This window comes from Cynara cardunculus, assembly GCF_001531365.2.
Source record: "Cynara cardunculus var. scolymus isolate 2C chromosome LG 13, CcrdV1, whole genome shotgun sequence".
Lineage (NCBI taxonomy): Eukaryota > Viridiplantae > Streptophyta > Magnoliopsida > Asterales > Asteraceae > Cynara > Cynara cardunculus.
Genome location: NC_037540.1, coordinates 9,696,590 through 9,716,329, shown reverse-complemented (window position 1 = coordinate 9,716,329; position 19,740 = coordinate 9,696,590). Strand labels below are relative to the sequence as shown.

The following is a 19,740-nucleotide window of genomic DNA, read 5'->3' as shown; positions in this document are numbered from 1 at the left end:
ATTAAATCTTGTATGAATAAAACAATCTGCATAGATAATTTGTTGTACATAAGAGCAACTCCAATCGAACGACAAAACCCTAGTTTTGTCGTTCTCTTGGCTCCAATCGTCCGTCAAAAACACTAAAAGTTTGCCGGCGAGTGAAAACGAACAACAAATATGCCGTGAAAAAAGTGAACGGCAATTTTGCCAAATGGGTGGTCCCCACCACCTTTCTTAAATAATTTTTTTTACATAAATTATAAATAAATAATTACAATATTAAGTTTTAGGTTTTTATATTTATTATTTAAATTTATATATATATATATATATAAAATAAATTATTAGTAACACAAATATGATACCGGATAAACGTAAACGTATTTTATTAATGAAAATTTTAAAAACTGAAATACATAAATTAAATGGTCTAATCGTCTCCGTTAGGCATAAACTGACTAAAGCTTCCTGCTACATTTTGAGATCCTTCGGGTTGGTCTTGAGCTCCTCCAAATTGTTGATGTTGAGATACTCGATATTGAGATGCTACGAATTCTGATCCTTGTCCAGACATATGAACCTGGGGTTGCGYTCTCTCTCTCGCTATTCGAATTTTCTCATTTTTTATGAACTCATACCACATAGGATCAGTGATAGAGGTTAGATCGATGCACATAAGTTTGTCATCCGCCAACCTTGCCCCTAATGCAAGTTTCTGAGCTTGAAGCTCATTCCTTCGCATCATAACTTCAGTGGTTTTGGCTATTTGTTTGCTCATTTTTTTACTAGCCTTGACTAAGGTATCTAGCTTATTATCAGATTGGAGCCTTGATTTTGCCTTTTTCACTCCAATTGGTCTTTGAGTACCTTCTACGTCGTTAAAAGTCAACGACGGTAAACCGACATCTGTTCCAAACGATGAACCAGGACCGGAAGAAGGTGATTGATAAGGACTTTGTCGTTGATACTGAGTTGATGCAGTGACATTCGATAAACTCTCGGAGTCTTTCAAGATGTCCCATACATGATCAAACTTAAAACCCTTCTTATAGGATCCATCAAGTTTTAACAGCTCTTTCRYTTCGTTCATCTATGAAAAMTACACGTTATATTTAAATTAATAAAACAATGATCAACTAAAACAATAAATACTTACGATATCTTGTTTAGAAGCACCACTTGGATTCCTCATTTCAACTTGATTGATATACCCTCGCATTTTTTTGCAAGTTTTTAGAATGCAAGACATTCTCGTTTCCAATGATCTTCTTGGTCGAGGAGTGGTTGCGAACGGTTCGGTTTGGTGATAAAGAGTTTATATTCTTGACCAAAACTTATCTTTTGATTGGTTTCTACTTATTATTGGATTTTGAGTTATATCATGATAACAATGACATAGTTGTATGTTTTCGCTATCTTTGTAGGATGAAGTTCGGCTTGTTGAAAACATTTTTATGAAAAGGCTGGTAATATCTCAATGAAAATGTGTGTGATTTAGCTTACCAACTCGCCCCCTATTTATACACAAAAATTTTAGTTCACTCCAAATGAAGACAGATTAGACCACACTGGCAATTTCTTCTGAAAAGTCTGGCAAGATTCTTCTGAAAAGTCTGGCAAGATTCTTCTGAAAAGTCTGGTAAGAATTGACAACACCACTGATTCTCACTATAAAACTTGAATCACAGCTCAATGAAAAATAACTCAACTATATTTTGCAATCTTCTTTGTTGAGAAATACCACTCAAATGGCTGATAATTCGTATTCAGACGATGAGACTTTTGATAATACACATGCCGAACTAATGGTCGAGGCATTCAATCTAGCGTCTGAAATGGATAATTATATCTGTAATTATGCTCAAAACAATCATGTATCTTATTGTGGTTCTATTCCTGGCCATATAGTTATCAATCGTGATCAGGAAAATGCCGATCGCAATCTCTTCAATGATTATTTTTCTGAAAATCCTCGATTTCCTGAGTCGATGTTTCATCGACGATTCCGAATGACAACTACTTTCTCCAACCAAGGGATGGATGCGGTAAACTTGGGTTGTCCGGTTATCAAAAAGTTACTGTTGTATTTCGAATGTTGGCATATGGCGTGGCTGCAGATGCTACAGATGAGTATGTTAAAATAGGCGAATCGACGGTTTTAGAAGCTTTGAAGCGGTTTTGTCGTGCCATCGTGGAGGTGTTTGGAGAACGCTATCTCCAAACACCCAATGCTAATGATGTGGCACGACTACTCCAAGTTGGAGAACAACGAGGTTTTCTAGGAATGTTAGGTAGTCTAGATTGTATGCATTGAAAATGGGAGAATTGTCCAACCGGTTGAGGAGGACAATATTCCGGTCGTAGTAGATCTCCAAGTATTATTCTTGAAGCTGTAGCTGACTATGATCTTTGGATATGGCATGCATATTTTGGTTTACCGGGGTCCAACAATGACATTAATGTGTTGGAGTCTTCCCATCTTTTTGCAAATCTTGCAGCAGGTATGCTCCTCCTGTTAATTATGTCATCAAAGAAAAATCATATAATATGGGTTATTATTTAGCTGATACATATATCCAAAATGGGTCACTCTTATTCAATCTATTCACGATCCACGTGGCCCTAAAAAACAATATTTTGCAAAGAAACAAGAAGCATGTAGAAAAGACGTAGAACGCGCATTTGGCGTATTACAATCAAGGTTTGCAATAGTAACAGGACCTGCACGGTTATGGAGGAAGGAAATCTTGCATGATATAATGACTTCGTGCATCATTATGCATAATTTGATCATAGAAGATGAACGTGATATTAATGCACCAATTGAAGAACGAAGTGAAGTGCAAGACGTGTGAGTTGAGATGATGAATGATGGTGGACTTGAACAGTTTCTTGCTCAACACAAAAAGATCAAGGATAAAGATGCTCACTTTGAACTTCATAATGCATTAATTGATCATTTGTGGGACGAGTATACTAACTCGGAGAATTAGTATTATTTATATGTTTTTTTAATTTGTGCTATTTGAACTAATGTAATGTTTTTAAATATAAAATTTATTAATTACAATTTTATCGTTTTTATTTTAACATTTCTTCATTAAATAAATTAATTACTAATTATTTATTATTATAATATCTATTACAAATTATAAATATTGTTATTAAAAATAGTAAATAAAATATGTTATTTTAATGTGGGATCCACAAATTTGGTGTTTTTTTAGAGTGTGATTGGAGTTGAGTTTTTTTTTTTTGTGTTGTCTTTGACTTTCTTGATCTAACCCGTTTCTAGTTCCTTTGGACACTTCACTTCAAGCTTAAACCTCCGTCTATGATCGGCTTGCTTTCTCACCCCGCTTCATCCATTCCCATTCCAAAAAGTCCTGGTGTGAAGGTTGGAGTTGCCCTAATGTAAATGTTTTTGTATAGAAGGAACGTGTTTTTTAATTGGGATAGACAAGTTTCGAAAAACTTGGCTTTCTTTATAAAGCGTATCATGGAAACTTATTGAATAAGTTACTTTCTATATTATTAAATTACAACCAAATAAGATGCAAGTTATTAAAGCCATAAGTTACTAACAAATACGCTCCAGATATATAAATAAATAAATTGTTATATATAAAAAATAAATAACAAAAATTCTAACACTAAAGATCTTTTTAAGAATCAACCGAAATTACTATCGATTGATTATAATCGATGGTCCCATGTTGGACCGCATGTATCAATTAAAGATTTGATTGAAATTGACAAAAAGGCTATTGGATAAAATTGGAAAGCCAATAGCTTTCTCAACCAAAGTTAGGTGATCAACTCTCTTCAGATTGCAATCGATCTAAGAGTCAACGACAATAATTGTGTGATAAGTAGAGTTAAGATAAGAAGCGTAATAAGAGATTTAGATCATTGATCACTTTTAATCTCATATCCACCCTTGAATTGTGCTTCTCATAGGAATTGATCCGGTGCATCTCATCTTAATGTGCATGCAAGGGTGAAGATCTTTCTTACGCTTCTCATATTAACTCTCAGTCTCACCAGAACTCGACCATTTTATTATATGTATATGTGTGTGTGTGTATATATATATAGGGTTGGATTCACGTGAGATAAAAACATAGACGTTACAAAAATCTTTATGATTTTTTTTTCAAATATACCCATGTTCATAAGTGTTTATATATGTCTATAACACATATTTTTCTAATTTATTGCAAAAATATGAGAATAAATATAAACCATAGATTTTCAAGATGAAAGACTAATATTGGTTCACACGCTAACATCATTTAGTGGATTAAGAAAAGAACCAACACACACACACACATACACACACACACACATATATATATATATATATATATATATTTACAGTTATTCGGATTGTTTATTAAAAAAAAAAACTTAATCATTATACACCTGAATGTATAACACTTGTCAAACAACTGCTAAAAGTTTAAAAACAAATTTATTTTAACCATTACATATAAAATTTTAATGCAAAATAACAATTAAACTGTATTATTTCAACATCCTTCAGTATTATTATTTTTTTGACATATTTTCATATTTCAAAACCGATATTTTTTCAACTTCAAAAGTGTACGACTCTAAAATCCCACCGGCCTTGGCCCTTGTGTTTGGACCCCTCAATTGTACCTTTTCATGTCGTTGTGATTGTGTCGACCAATGCTCGGATCTTATAAGTCATCATTACAACTTTCTTCTTCCATTTATGTGTAAAGGTTTCACATGAACCCTTCCGTTCCCCCAAAATCTCATTTTCGTGGAAGCCATTTTTGATGGGTTAACGTATATTTTCAACTGATTTTTTTAAATTTATTTACAATAAATATTTAATAATTAATGAAATTATATTCAACTGTAATTTTTTTATATTTTAGAAATTTCAATATTAATTATAGTATTGAAATATACCATATTTTGACCTTTGTAGTCAGGCGGTTTGAGCTTGACTACAAAGGTCAAAAGTATCAGGATGTCACATGTTCAAATCCAATGAGAAATAAAAATCCCCTTGTGGCCATAGATGTTCAAATGCGGTGACTACGGGCTATCTGCAAAGCAGGTAGTCGTCCTGGGATTAGTCGGCTCGCATAACAGGTTGAATATCCAGGTTAATAAAAAAAAATTACATCTCAATGCTCCCTTCAAGTTTTTGACAATTCTCAAAACTTGAAGACTTAATCTTTTTTCTATTTAATTTTTTTTTGTTAAAATAAAATAAAAAATAAAACCTCTATTTTCTTATTTTAAAAAATATTTTTTATGAATTAATTAATATACATTTAAAAATAAGTAATTTTTTTTACAAATTATATCAATAAAAAAAAGTCTCATTAATACCTACAGAGGGAGTCTAGTAATAAATATCTATAAAACTAATTATATTATTACTTTTAACCAAATAAATAATATTACATTTAATATATGGTTTATTTCAAAGGTATCAATGAGACTTTTTTAACAGTATAACTTATAAAAAGGATATGTATTTTAATTAATAATTAATTAAAGCTATAAAAATATAAAAAATAAAATAAAATAAAATTAGAAACATCAAAAGGGTGGAAAACTTGAAAGCTTAACTTAGTGATACTTTTCCAATAAATTCCAAATGTTTCAAAAACCGTAAGGAAAAGTACTTTTATGTCGTTAGATAGGGTTTTTTTGGTCGTTTTGTGTAAAAAGAATTGCATGGTTATAACGTAATTTTAAAGTGAGAAAAAGACATATAAGATAACTTTTTTGATGACGACCCTTTCAAAGTGTCTATTTTCTGGGAATCTTTTAACAGGTGTACAAGTAATTATTGGTTAAAGCTTTATATAGGATACATTTATCAATTTAAGGGTCGTTTATCAAATGTTTATCGAGTAAGCACTATATCGACAAAGATCATCACCTTTACTTACCTTATCATGTAACATTATCACAGATAATCATAATAAATTGTTGAATAAGCTACAATTTTCGTCCCTGTGGTTTGAAAAAGATTTTGATTTTCGTCCCTATAGTTTTAAAATTGCGATTTTTGTTCTTATGGTTTGTAATACTTATTATTGTTTTCATTAATTTAGGGGTATTTTAGTCTTTTTGATTATTTTTTCTTGGTTTATTAAATATATTTTTTTTGTTTTATTTTATAACACCCCAAATTCATATTTGCATAAAACCACATATTCCATTTAACATGAAATACAAATATACACATTAGTTTCAATATATACAAAATGCTAAGTACAGAAATAGTTCAGAAATATCAAATTCTCAAGTACATATACAATAACAGCTTTCAAAAATTCACGGATGTAAAGCAATCATAATCCTTTCCACATATTTCTTTTCCCCTTATTCTCCACATGTGTCTGATCTATAATGCACATTTTTAAAATAAAACTTAGAGTTGTATCTTTTGCTAAAAATAGCATATAATCAATTTCAAAACACCCCACGTATATAAACAGAGAACCATACGGTTTCTTCACAAAAAGCAAATCAAATAGTGCTTATAAATTAAAACTCACCTTAATCACAAATAGATGAAGACTTTTAAACAGCCACAATAATCAAATAAAGTCACATATCAACTTCTTCTCCTTCTCTTCTGTTTACTTCGAACTAGGAAAAAATAGAACGAGCTCACCAAATTTTTTACTCGTTTTTTTATTAACTTGGATATTCAACCCGCTATGTGAGCCGACTAATCCCAGAACGACCACCTGCTTTACAATTAACCCAGAGTCACCGTATTTGAACCTCCGTGGCCACAAATTTTTTTTTATTCCTCCTTGAATTTATACTTACGACCCTTCTGTTACTTTTGACTTTTGAAGTCACGCTCAATTTTTTTTACTCTTCTTATCACATTAAAAGTAAAACAAAACATATAATACTTTTTAAAATAAGAGGCGGTGCATAGTTGAGATATTTTTAAACCATTTTTTAAAACAACCTATTAACTTTCAATACTTATCTAAAACAACCCTCAAACTTTTAATAACAAACCCAATTATCACATATTTTTTTTGATATTTTTGTCTTTTTGATTTAGAAAATTGCATTAAAATAAAACCAATTTTCACCTGATTTCTATTTTGGAGAACCAACTTTTAGAATCATCATTTTGAGCTATGAATCAAACTTTATGTTCATTTAATGGCTTTGTTGATTTGTTAATATGTTAATAATGACATGGCTCAAGTGTTTTGTCAACTAAGATTCCACATCATTATTATAATTTCAAATATAAATCTAAAATGCTGGCATAACACGTAAAAGAAAGAATAATTTTAAAACTACATCAACTCCCCCATTATTGAAGCGACAACGACAACCTTTTTCATTGAAATTCCTTCCAAACTGCAACCTCTCGCTCGACAACCATTTTCGTCTTCTTCACGGCAAAGATTCAACGATTTCAGATCTAATTCGAGGGGTTCGATGATTTCTGTTTGAATGTTTTAATTCAAAGATATCATATCTAGATTCAACGCATGGCAATAAAAAATCCACAATATATTTTGTAAATTATTATTTTGCCGCATCATATTTGATTACCGGTTACCTCTTCAACATGTCAATCAAACCCTCAAAAAACTTAGTTTCCAACCCTAAATTTATGATTTTAAAAGTTGGTTTCCCAAAATAGTAATCGAGTGAAAATTGGTTCAATTTTAATGCAATTTTCCCATTAAACTAAAACTTTAATTTATTTATGCAAATAAGATAACACATCGTGAACACCAAATAATGCAACATAACTGAACTAAGGATACATCTTGATAACATAATGTGAACACCAAGTAACCAATAAATCTATAAAAAATATATATATATGAACATATGAAATATTCAAATAGTCGTTATCATATTGTGAAAATATGAAATATTCAAAATCAGTATGATTCTAAGACGCGTTATTACAATATAAACGTATAATGAATTAACATTAAACTACAACAATTCAAATTGTTCACCTTGTGAACACCTACTTAACAAAAAGTGACATCAGACTTTTTCATCTTGTAAACACTTTGTTCTATAACAAATATGCGAATAAGTAATAATAAACTTGCTATATATTCAATCAAACTAATATCAAAATATTGTTTCTACACATATTATATAAAAGTTAAATTAAGGTTCAAGATATTTTAGGAACTGGGGTTTAATAAAGGTTGTAAATTAGGCAGTAATCAATGAGAATGAAAATAAAAGAAACTGTTTGATTTTATATAATATAATAGGTTCATTCCCCAAGAAGCCCAAATTTTGATTTCAGTTTAAACTGAGAGAATGAAAATTCATTCTCATTTTCATTCTCTGTCGTTTTTATTTTCATTCACATTTTCATTCATCCGACTAAACCAAACCCCCTTAATATTGTATTTACATCAAAACAGAACATAATTTGTTTTGATTATATTTATGGAAATTTTTTTTTTCAAAATTAGCATCTCTTGTAAGCGTATTACTTATTTGATAATACAAAAAGAATATTATATCTTTGTAAATAATAAAATTATTAAAATTTATTGCTTGATATGTTTTATTATAGACACAAAATAAATATATTCTAAAATAAAAACCAGAACAAAATAATTATGATATTGCGAAATTCCTTGTGGCTTTGAAGATTCACCTGCGGCTGCGATGAGCTGATGACTCCATATCTTTCATGATCGACCGCAAGATTAATCTGTTTGTGTAATCTAACCAGAAATCCCACAGTTAGAACATCTCCAACGGATTCTCCAAAATAATTTTTTTTTTTTTGCTGCGACAGCCATAAAACCTTCTCCAAAATGGAGAAAATATGAAAGAGACGGTGAAATTCTCTAAATTTGGAAAACTCTTCAAAAATGATTAACTATGAAAGAAAACTGATTTTTTTTTTTATTTTTCCTACCAATAAAAATCCTTAAAAATAAATCTACCAGAGAGAGAAAATATTTTATAAAAGATAATGAATATTTTAATAGTATAACTCTTACTGTAATCTCTGAAATAGATAGTCTGTTGAATATGTGGTTACCAAAAAAACTACCTTTTGTTTGATAGTAGTTGTCGTTTTCTAATAAAGAAGATACAGATTACTTGCGGAACTCTCTCCGTGATGTTTCGTATCGTCCAAGGAATTCGTGCACGTTGCATGTTCTTTTTTTTTTTTCCTTTTCTAGATTGGATTGTTCTGCTATCCTAAGATCGTATACTGTAGCAATACAAACCAACTCTGTTCGTATTTGAAATATTATTTCTAGGTGAAAGTCAGTTCCATGTATTGTTTCGTAGATGAAACAACGTATATAAACAAACAAGCCTGTGAAATCGATCAAACCATTTAACGAGTTTGATTTTTAAGTTATGATATATTTATATTCTTTCACATGTTGTTGTGTGTGTTTTTCATGTATAAACGTATTTTTTTTATACGTAAAACATTTTTTGGCGGTTCATTTATGAAACAATACTGTATGAACACTACATGCTCACATGTATTAATATTTCATATACGAAACAACACATACAAAATGTTTTTTCTAATTTTCAAACGGTTTTTATTTCATTCGTTCCCTAAGGATATATCCTAGTTTTAATATGGAAGTCACTTCAAGGTGTAGATTTTTCTGACTAGATCACATTTCTACCTACGCAAATCATAACGTCTCTCTAAATGTTACCTCTAAGTATCGGATATTCACTTGACCAACGAGCTTCCAAGCTTAAACCAAACCATGGGTAGGCCTATACACGGGGGTACAGTAGTTCGTGCCACCATTTAATAGTTTCGTCATAATTTTTAATAATCACACTTTATAAAGGGTGACACTGTAACGTAATACATCTCTCTTTGGTTTATTACGATTTTTATTTTATGAGTTTGTGTGAATTTGAAAGATTAAGGGTGACACTGAAACGTAATACATCTCTAACTGGTATTGTTCGCAAATGTTCAAAGTACTTGAATTTCTACCAGTATTTTTAACGCGATGTAACATAACCGTCTTGTTTTGTTGCTGTTTTATGTATGTAATCATGTATTGATCGCAACAATGTAAAATTTTCTATATCCCACGCATTGTCACTGGTACACATACCAGTGTTTTAGCCTTTCTTATAACTGAAATAAAACTACACGTTCCCAAAACTCGATCTGTCATCATGAAGAAAGTAATCCAAGTTTTCATTCTTATCATTTATAAAATAGGTAAAATAAGAATGCTATAAATATTAAAAGATTTTAAATCCATTATTGATTTGTACAGTTGTACCTCATGTCTTAACACTGTACTTTACAAGCCCATAGTTTGTAGGAGGTAAAACCCAACGAGTTTATAATACAGTATAAATATCTATACTACCTTATAAAGTAAATTTATCAAAAGTCTTAAAAACAATTTTTAATGCACAAAGTACTATACATTTATGCACAAAGTCTTAAAAACAACTTATAATGCATTAAGTACTTCTACTACTACTTTATGCACATTATTACATTTTATTTTCATGTTCCCAGATACTTTTGACACATTTCACCTATGCATTCACCCTTTTCATACCTCTCTGTCTTCTTCTCATCCCCCAAGGTGAGATTCAAACTAACATTCACCATGAGTTTTTTAAAAGTTCTCTCATTCATCTTTTATTCAATTGCTCTAGAACTCTCGCTCTCGATCTCTTGATTCTTTGCTCTTGTTGTAAATTGAACACATTTGCGGAGTCATTTAAATATGTTGGATTTTAAACTGTTATACAATTTTTTTCTTCAATAGATTGTAATTGGAACCATAACTCTTATTTATTCAAATTGTATTAACATGTAAAGACCAAGTGTAACTTATATCATCGTTAAATCTTCTCTAATAAAACCAGTGAAACTTCAAAATCGTTAAAATTCACAGCTCCTGCCGCATTACATGAATACACAACTAGTTTAATATTATTTAAATTCGAAACCTCATCATTAAAATTCTTGGGCCTACCACATTAAACACGAATATCTCATGTGTACAGTGACATGAAAACCTGATAACTTTTGTCATGTCATCTTAGTTCAAATCAAAATACTAAAAAAAATCTTGATAAAAATTAATTTCATGCATTTATTCAGTTGAATTTTTAAAAGCCTATATAAATTAGAATTGATATAAAAAATAAAATGAAAAAAGAAATGAAAAACGTTTAATAACGACATAAAGATGAAGTTATTTGGTCGGCCCAACAACCGCCCCAGTTATGTGGGCCCGGTTCACCCACACCTACACATCTCACATCACTGGACACTGATCACAGTATCCATTTCGAAAGCGAAATAAATTAATTCATATATATATTTTTTAATTTTTAAATACATAAACAAATTTTCAACCCAAAAAAGTGAAAAAACTACTTGTAATCGGATATGATTTAAAGTAAAAAAAAAAAGCTTAAATTGCTTTTACTGTTTCCAAACAGTACGTCATTTAAATCCCTTCTGTCGAATGACATTGCTCCTCCTGGTCGTCCCATCGTTGCCCGTTCTCCATACCGTCTATTGTCATCGTTGGTCCATATCCTTCATTTTTATCTGTTTTTTGTCTTTTGATTCTCTCTTTTTCCAACGTTAATATGATTGGATTAGATCATTACCGACGTTAATATGATTGGATCGACAAAATATAATATCCAATGAATGATTTGATCGATGAGTTACTTAACACGTCAAGTGGAAAAAGTCTTCTAAGTTGGTTTTTTTGTGGAACAGCGTCGACTATTTTGAATCGGGAAAAAAATAAGAAGGCTTTAAAGATAACAAGACTTTTTGATCCGCCATTAAGACCATCTTATCTGTTTCAATTCAACTGAAGTACTTTAATCCCGAGATATTCATGGAAATATAACTTGTACCCCTTGGGGTAGGTGAAAGGTCACCTTATATTCTATAAATCCCATATTCACTTTCGAGTGAAATCTGTTGTGTACTTTTCGTTAGGTTTGATAACTTGATTTGATTATGTTTGTACTTTTAGAATCGTACTGATTGTATCATTTTTAGGGTATATTACAATTACACTTTTGTCACTTAAAAAGGTCGATTAAGGGGCCGTTTACCAAACACTTATCCAGGTAAGTGCTTACCAAGTCGCGTTACCTTACCGGATGAATATGGTGAGGACCAAGAATCTTACCTAATAAGAGCAAGATAAAGATCATGAGTCTTACTTAGTGAGTGAGGGCGATGACTCTTACCACGGTAAAAGCTTACCGGGTAAATTGTTGCATACGATGTCGTTTTGGTGAACTAAAATCTTACTCAATAAGTAAATAGTAGTGTTAAATTTTACTGGTAAACACTTACCGGGTAAGTGTTCGGTAAATGGCCCCTGAGCTTATATTTTGACTATGCTTGACAAGCTAGATGATAAACTAGTCTTAACTGCAAAGTTAGTTGATTATTAATCATGCCTGAGAAAATATATATGATAAGGTAGTTAACAGATGTAAAATGACATGTTAATAAGTTACTAAATTTTGGTTTAAAAAGTTAGTGAATCCTAACATTACGAAATATAATTAAAACCAATCACTAATACATTTTATTTTATTAATATAAATAGTAATAATTATAGAAAAATCTTCAAGACTTGGGATCACGTGAGATCAACTTGTTTTCGTGAGACCCGTGAGATCACTTTTTTATACTTGAAATTTCACAACAAAACGTTGTGAAGGTAATCTTTACAGTGTTTTTGTTGTGAAAGTTTGACTTTTTTTACCTTTACATCGTTTTGCTGTGAAGTTTCAAGTGTAAAAAAAATGGTCTCACGTGAACCCAACCCAGATCTCTAATTCTTTAGATTTAACAAAAATTATTTGTGTTTCATATCATACTTGCAATACTATAACGAATCGTAACTTATGACATGACCCTCACATGCTATGCACTTACGACAAGCAACAAACTTTCAAAATTTCGGTTTATGTAACTATAATGAAATGATATTAATCGATGAGTTTAAATAATCTTGAAATTAATTATTAATAAAAGAAGTTTGTCAATATAGAAATATTAATTAATTAATAATTTTTAATAAAATAATAATAATAATAATTAATATGTTGTTTTTTTTATTTTATTAAACTATTTATCGAATTTTAATTATATTTTATATTTTTTATATTTAAAAAGAGATGTTTATCATGTATTTGATTATGTTTATMTGCAGTTAATTACACGAATTCAAATATGGAGCTTTAATAAGTTATACTTACTCACAATCTACTTGTAATATTGAGTTTTAAGTAATATGAATTAATAAACAATATTTTATGCATAAAAAATAGTTTTTAGAAGTTCTTGTCAAATGCTTTATAATATAATATAGATATATAAATATGTAGTTGCTAAATTTTATTTAAATAGCATTGAAAAAAATATAATAAGTAATTTACTTATTTAATAAAAAAATAAAAAGAGGAAAGTCCAAGGAAGTTTGTTTTAATATGCGGCAAATTGTGTGTTAATAAGAGGAGTCGTATGGAGTCTTTAATGCAGTTCTGTTTCTGTAACATTTTCCTTACCCTTTTTAGTAAGCTTCGTCAAATTAATAAATTCAAAATAATTACCTAATTATACATACATATATCTGTATGTATACACGCACGTCACGTTATCCCAATTCCTCTACCGCGTGGGTGACTGCCACCTTTTCTTTCACCACCATTTTAGGAATTTCAGATAGATAAATCAGTACCACCCACTCACAATTCTTGATATAAGTTTCCAATCGCATATCGAGATTTGCATAGAAGCTGTTATACGTAATTTGAAAACCCCTTTTCAGATGATTTGAAGATTTGCATATGATATGATCTTTTCACGGCGGATTATGGTTTGTTTGTAATCGCCGCCGGTGACATGGGTTCGAGTCCGATTGTGGGCAGTAACGGTGGTTCGACAGATAAAACCCATGGGTTTCGAAACAGGTGGTGGCGCGTGAACGACATTGGCGGTGGCGCTTCATCGACTGTGCACTGTCTGTTTGTTTCTTTTCTGTTGTGTAGTTCAGTTGGGGTTTTCTATATCTTTTATTTATTCAACAACCCTAATTTGGATTATAATAATTCACTCGGCTGTCAAGAGGATAACGAGGGTTCATGGGGAATCGGAGTTTTCTATGGGGATTCCCCCTTCTCTCTTAAACCCATTGAAGATGTAAGTTCTCAAATCACTTTGTGGGTTGTTCTTATGCATTTTCTGATTTAGGGATTTCCACATTTTCTTGTGGGTTCTTGACATACAAATTGATTTGGGAATCACATTCATCAAAGAAATTGGGGGTTTTTTTTGGTAAACTTTCTGATATATGAAGTGGGTGTTAGCATTCCATGATTTCTTATTTGACTTCTTTAATTTATTTCAAAAAACATTGGATTTTTTTGTGGGTTTTGATGTATGAAGCTGAGTATAATATGAGTTTTTTCCTATCTGATTTGGGAATCAAATCAAATCAAACAAGTTGGGGGTATTTTGTTGGATTTTGTTGTATTTGAAGTGGGTGTTACTGTTTTGTATTTTTTATTTGGATCCTTCAATCACCTTTCATTAAAGATTGGACTTCTTATGTGGGGTTTTGATGTATAAAGTGGGTCTTGGTTTGATTGACTTGCAGATGAATATTTGGGATAATAAAACTGCAGCTTGGCCTGTAGCAAACCCAATCTTGACTTGTGCTTCAATTACTGATTCTGGGTTTCCAAGTAATTTTGTTGCTGATCCTTTTCTTTATTCTCAGGTAATTCTTCATTAATCCCTTTCTTTTTGCTGTTCATGATCAAATGAAATGAATTTTGCTTAATATGAATGATCTTGAAGCATATATTGCTTCCATGAAACTGGAGAACTGTGGCTATCTGAGGTTACATCTATTTGCTATGTGATTGATCTGGTTCTAACCGGAGAAGCAAGTCGGTTTGGTTGTCGACTAACTGGTCCAGCATCTTTGAGTTGGGTCTCTTTGTGTCTGTATGGTAGCTTGTTGGATTATGAAGACTTGCAAATGCGCTAATGGTGTGTTCGGTACATGGACTATATTGGACTGAACTGGATTAGGAAATTGAGGTAGACGTGTGAAAGAATTGCGGAAGGTTTTAATTTGACGTGAGTAGTTTAGTAATTTGCTTATCTTGTCTGGTCTCGCTGATTTTTGTTCAACCTATTTTGGTAGTACAGAAAAACTGCAATTTTTGTCCCACTCAGTTATGTCATGTCACAGTCTAATTGTCGCACCATATGTGGGACAACAACCTTTTGTTCTGTCATGTCTCGTCTTGTCTGGGCAACAAACGCACAAAAAGATGACGTTCTTTAAAGGTTTGTTATATCCGCTTGGTATATGATTGATCTTTTTGGATGGAAAACAGATAGTGGGATCACACCTTTAACCTCCAAAGTACCACGATTAGAGTCGTGTTGGATACGGTCCAACTTCTTTGGTCCCGTACCCTTTTTGTCAATATGGTAGGCTTTTCGGTTTTTGACTGCAATAATGAAGACTTAGCGGTTCGTTAAAGAAAGGCTTTCTTTGAGAGTTCAGGAGTCTTTTGCAACAAGGTTGTATTTCTAATCGTTTTACCGATTAACAACATCCACGTTATATGACTTCCATTTTACTACTTCATGGAAGAAAAGATTAACGAGTAGAAGAATCAAAACAATTAGGTGGGAAACCTTTTGAATTAACTGGCGTAGCCTTATCACTTTACATGTTTCATTAACATTTGACCTTTCAGTCTCTTAGGACAGAGGTAAGGTCTGCCTACATTTGACTCCCGACCTTATCTTCGGGTGGGATATGGGTTTGTTTATTAACATTTGACTGCTTGCCCATACACTTGGGTGTTGTTTGGTTCGCAAAATGTTTTTGGATGGAATGGAATATGTTTTAAAGGAATTTGACTTTGAAGGAATTGGAATAAAATGTTATCAGGTTTGACCACTAGACATTAGATTGGAATCTCTTAAGGAATTGGAATATGTCTGTTTGGTTTACAGAATGTACCTTTGGAATTGGAATGAAATATTGGTAAATGACCAAAATGCCCTTTTTTGAAAATTTTATTTTTTTTAAAACTAAAAATATAAAATACACAACCCAAATATAACCATAAACCAAACGACGTTGCTAAATCGATATTAAAATTGTCTCAAAATTGCTAATTCTTTATCATCTAAAATAGCTATTTGGGTGGTAATCGGCGGTGGTTCGGGATCGGCGGTGGTTGACCGTGGTTCAGATCAACGGTGCTCGGCGGTGGTTCAATTCAGCGGTGGTTGACCGTGGTTCAGATTGGCGGTGATTCAGATTGGCATAACCTTACAAAGTTTCAAATTCCAGCACTGTCTTTCTTGTTTTCAAGTTCTTTCTTGTTCGAATGTTATTTTCTGCAATTCATTTTTTCCACACTATACACAAGCCCACAGAGTATAGTGGGTCTTCACGGATAGTGGCGGACCTAGAATTTTTGCCGAGCGGGTGCACCTTTAAGGTATATTAAAGGCCCACAGAGTCGTCTGATGTGTTTTTAGCCGAATTTCACCGTTTCGCAAGATTTTAAAGTTTTTTGGTTGATTTCGAGGTATTTTTTTAGATTGTTTGGTTGATGTGTCTTATATTTTCTATTATCTCGGAGCACCCTTAAAAGTTCACGGGGCCTTCTTTCATACCCCAAAAGAAATCTTGCGAAAATAAGTTGATTAGGTGCACAGGAGCCCGCTCGGACATATATCAGTCCGCCTCTGTTCAAGGAAACAACTGCTCTACTCTTTAGGGTTGGGGGTCAAGTATGCCTACATCTCACCCCCAAGACCCCATCTTCTTGTGGGAGATACCGGGCTTGTTTGGTTTTACACTTGAAAGAAAGTGAAAACATCGGGTTCTGGATTCAAAACTAAACAAATGTCCGAGGGCTGTCGATTTTCGGTACTTGCATGCTTTTTTAAGTATGTTATAAAATACTTACACACACTCCTTACCTTTGGTGAGATTTGAACGTTTGACCTCATGGGAGGCTGGGCTCTACTGGTGACCGAGGTACCATTGGGACAGTGACCCTTTGGTCGGTACATATATGTTCGTAAATGTATTACCGTCACATTGTCTTGTGAGAGGAATAAAATCGTCGTGTTTCCTGGCATTGCTTCGTATTGTTTATTAAGTTTAGGTTTTTATTATGATTCAGGGAGATATTCTTTATCTGTTCTTTGAAACCAAGAATCCGATAACGATGCAAGGAGATATCGGGGTTGCAAGGAGCAACGATGATGGAGCAACATGGGAACAATTGGGAGTGGCTTTGGATGAAGACTGGCATCTTTCGCATCCATATGTTTTCGACTACAATCGTCAAGTAAGACCTTTTAAATTTATAAACCTTCGGTTTCTTTGTTTCCATCATGGTTTCGGTTAGTCGTTTGTGTTTTATGTTCGGGAACATATTCTTTTTAGATATATATGATGCCCGATGGAGGTGAAAGGGGGGACACCCGTCTTTATCGAGCAGTTGGGTTTCCGTTACAGTGGAAACTCGAAAAGATCATCTTGGAACGCCCGCTAGTTGACGCTTTTATCATACAACATGGGGAAAACTACTGGATTTTTGGTTCTGATCCTAGTCGAGGAACCAATGGAGGTTTTGAAATCTGGTATAGTAGCACGCCTTTTGGTCCGTGGACCCCACACAGGAAGAATCCCATTTCGGGAGTACGAAATGGAGGCCGACCCTTCTCTTACAACGGGAATCTTTATCGGTTAGGTCATGATGAAAATGTTCTTGTGTTCAAGATTGAAGTTCTTACAACTGACAGTTATAAAGAAGTGAGAGTTGATTTGGGGATGGAAAAGCCGACGAAAGGTAAAAATGCATGGAACGGGGCTCGATCGCATCACCTTGATGTTCAAGGGCTAAGGACCGGGCAGTGGATTGCGGTTGCAGACGGGGATCGGACTTTATTTGGGGACGTGACGAGTAGGCGCGTGATCGGGTGCAGTTTAATCCTGGCTGCAGGTTTGCTCGTTTTTTTCGTGGGTTTGCTTTTCGGGTTCGTTAAGTGCTTTTTTCCGCTTACCCACAATATAAAGAGGAGAAACGACGCTTTGTTGGTTTGGGAGAGATTGAAACTGAGGCTGCGGTGGAATCAGGTGAGTTCGTTTCTTCGTGGCAAGATAAACCCGACTACCTTTGTGGGTAAGTTTGTTTTCACGATCCTACTGATAGCAACGATTGCGATAATATCCGTTGGATTTGGATACATCTACGGAGGAAATGGTGCGGAAAAACCATATCCCGTTAACGACCATTTTTCACAATTCACGTTATTAGCCATGACATACGATGCTCGAATGTGGAACTTGAAAATGTACATAAAACATTACTCTCGATGTGCCTCGGTCCGTGAAATCTTGGTGGTTTGGAACAAAGGCAAGCCTCCTGATCCAAGCGAGTTCAACTCGATGGTCCCGGTCAGGATCCGAGTCGAGGAACAAAACTCATTAAACAACCGGTTCAGAATCGACCCGTTAATCAAGACAAAGGCGGTCCTCGAGCTCGATGATGATATCATGATGAACTGTGACGATCTCGAACGTGGGTTCAAGATTTGGCGGGAAACCCCGGAACGGCTCGTCGGGTTTTACCCTCGGCTCGTCACTGGACCACCACCTTTAAAGTATCGACCTGAGAAACATGCTCGTAGTCACAACGGGTACAACATGATTTTAACGGGGGCCGTGTTTATCGACCGCCAGGAGGCGTTCGAGCGGTATTGGAGCAAAGAGGCGGAGCCGGGGCGGAAGATGGTGGATGAGGTTTTTAACTGTGAGGATGTGTTGATGAACTTCTTATACGCGAATGCTACGCCTTCGGGTCCTTCGGTGGAGTACATAAAACCGGCGTGGGCAATCGATACGTCAAAATTTTCTGGTGTTGCAATCAGTGGAAACACGCAGGCGCATTATCGGGTTCGAAGCAGGTGTTTAGAAAGGTTTACGGAGTTGTATGGGGGATTAACGGATCGGAAAGTTGAATTTGGGAGGAGGAAGGACGGTTGGGATCAGTAAATTTACCGTTTATAACGAGCCTTCGGTTAACAATCGGTGGTGGGACCGCGGTGGTCCTTGGATGCACAGGTCGAGCGATGGCAAACTGCCGACCCCGCCCCGGTGGCTGGTGGGGTCGGATTTGTTGTCGTAAATACAAAAATTTTGAACATATTTTTGTATACGAGGGTAATTATGGTAGAAAATAAATGAGATTCGAATAAGCCATGGAATTTTGTTTCTAGTTGCTTGGTGGAGTCTTGTACGGGGACGATTGATATGCTGATTCATAATTAATTTTTTTAAACGGTAAAAGGAAATTTGTTAATGACACAGATGCCCCTCTACGATTGGTTCTTGCGATTTGATTTTATTGACAACTATTTATACATACAAACAGGGGCGGAACACAACCGTTGTAGTCTGAGAGGCCGAAATATAAGAGCATCTTTAATAGATTTTTTAAAACTGAGAAAATGGAGATTTTAGGCATATTTTTGCTCTAACCGACTCTCCAAAATTCTCCAAAACGGAGAAAACATGAAAGAGTGTAAACAAAAATTGATTACAATGAGAGAGAATCATTTTTTTTATCATATTTACATCGATAAGAATCCTTGATATTAATGGTTTATAGGTCACTCACTGACAT

General features: G+C 33.5%; 2 protein-coding genes and 1 pseudogene across 4 annotated transcripts; 2 read left to right on the top strand and 1 right to left on the bottom strand.

Moving 5' to 3' along the window:
• Positions 1–412: 412 nt before the first annotated feature.
• On the bottom strand, positions 413–1,201 carry LOC112524734. Its single transcript, XM_025134691.1, has 2 exons — positions 1,139–1,201; positions 413–1,072 (listed from the first exon to the last, which is right to left on the bottom strand). Exons 1-2 carry the CDS (start codon positions 1,199–1,201, stop codon positions 413–415), a joined length of 723 nt encoding a protein of 240 aa, XP_024990459.1.
• Positions 1,202–1,730: 529 nt separating this feature from the next.
• Positions 1,731–2,837, top strand: LOC112524733 (annotated as a pseudogene).
• Positions 2,838–13,708: 10,871 nt separating this feature from the next.
• On the top strand, positions 13,709–19,403 carry LOC112524165 (glycosyltransferase family protein 64 protein C5-like). 3 transcript variants are annotated; one of them, XM_025133855.1, is made up of 4 exons: positions 13,709–14,206; positions 14,664–14,786; positions 17,233–17,400; positions 17,499–19,403. In XM_025133855.1, exons 1-4 carry the CDS (start codon positions 13,910–13,912, stop codon positions 19,107–19,109), a joined length of 2,199 nt encoding a protein of 732 aa, XP_024989623.1. In that variant the 5' UTR covers positions 13,709–13,909; the 3' UTR covers positions 19,110–19,403. The 3 variants fall into 3 exon arrangements, with proteins under 3 accessions (XP_024989623.1, XP_024989624.1, XP_024989625.1); XM_025133856.1 differs by having other exon boundaries at positions 13,939–14,027; XM_025133857.1 differs by lacking the exon at positions 13,709–14,206 and adding an exon at positions 16,231–17,133 and having other exon boundaries at positions 14,707–14,786.
• Positions 19,404–19,740: the final 337 nt, after the last annotated feature.

Coding starts and splice junctions, on each gene's coding strand:
- LOC112524165 (XM_025133855.1), top strand. CDS start 13,910: ATGGGTTCGAGTCCGATTGTGGGCAGTAACGGTGGTTCGACAGATAAA. Junction 14,207..14,663: donor CTCTTAAACCCATTGAAGAT/GTAAGTTCTCAA, acceptor ATTGACTTGCAG/ATGAATATTTGGGATAATAA. Junction 14,787..17,232: donor ATCCTTTTCTTTATTCTCAG/GTAATTCTTCAT, acceptor ATTATGATTCAG/GGAGATATTCTTTATCTGTT.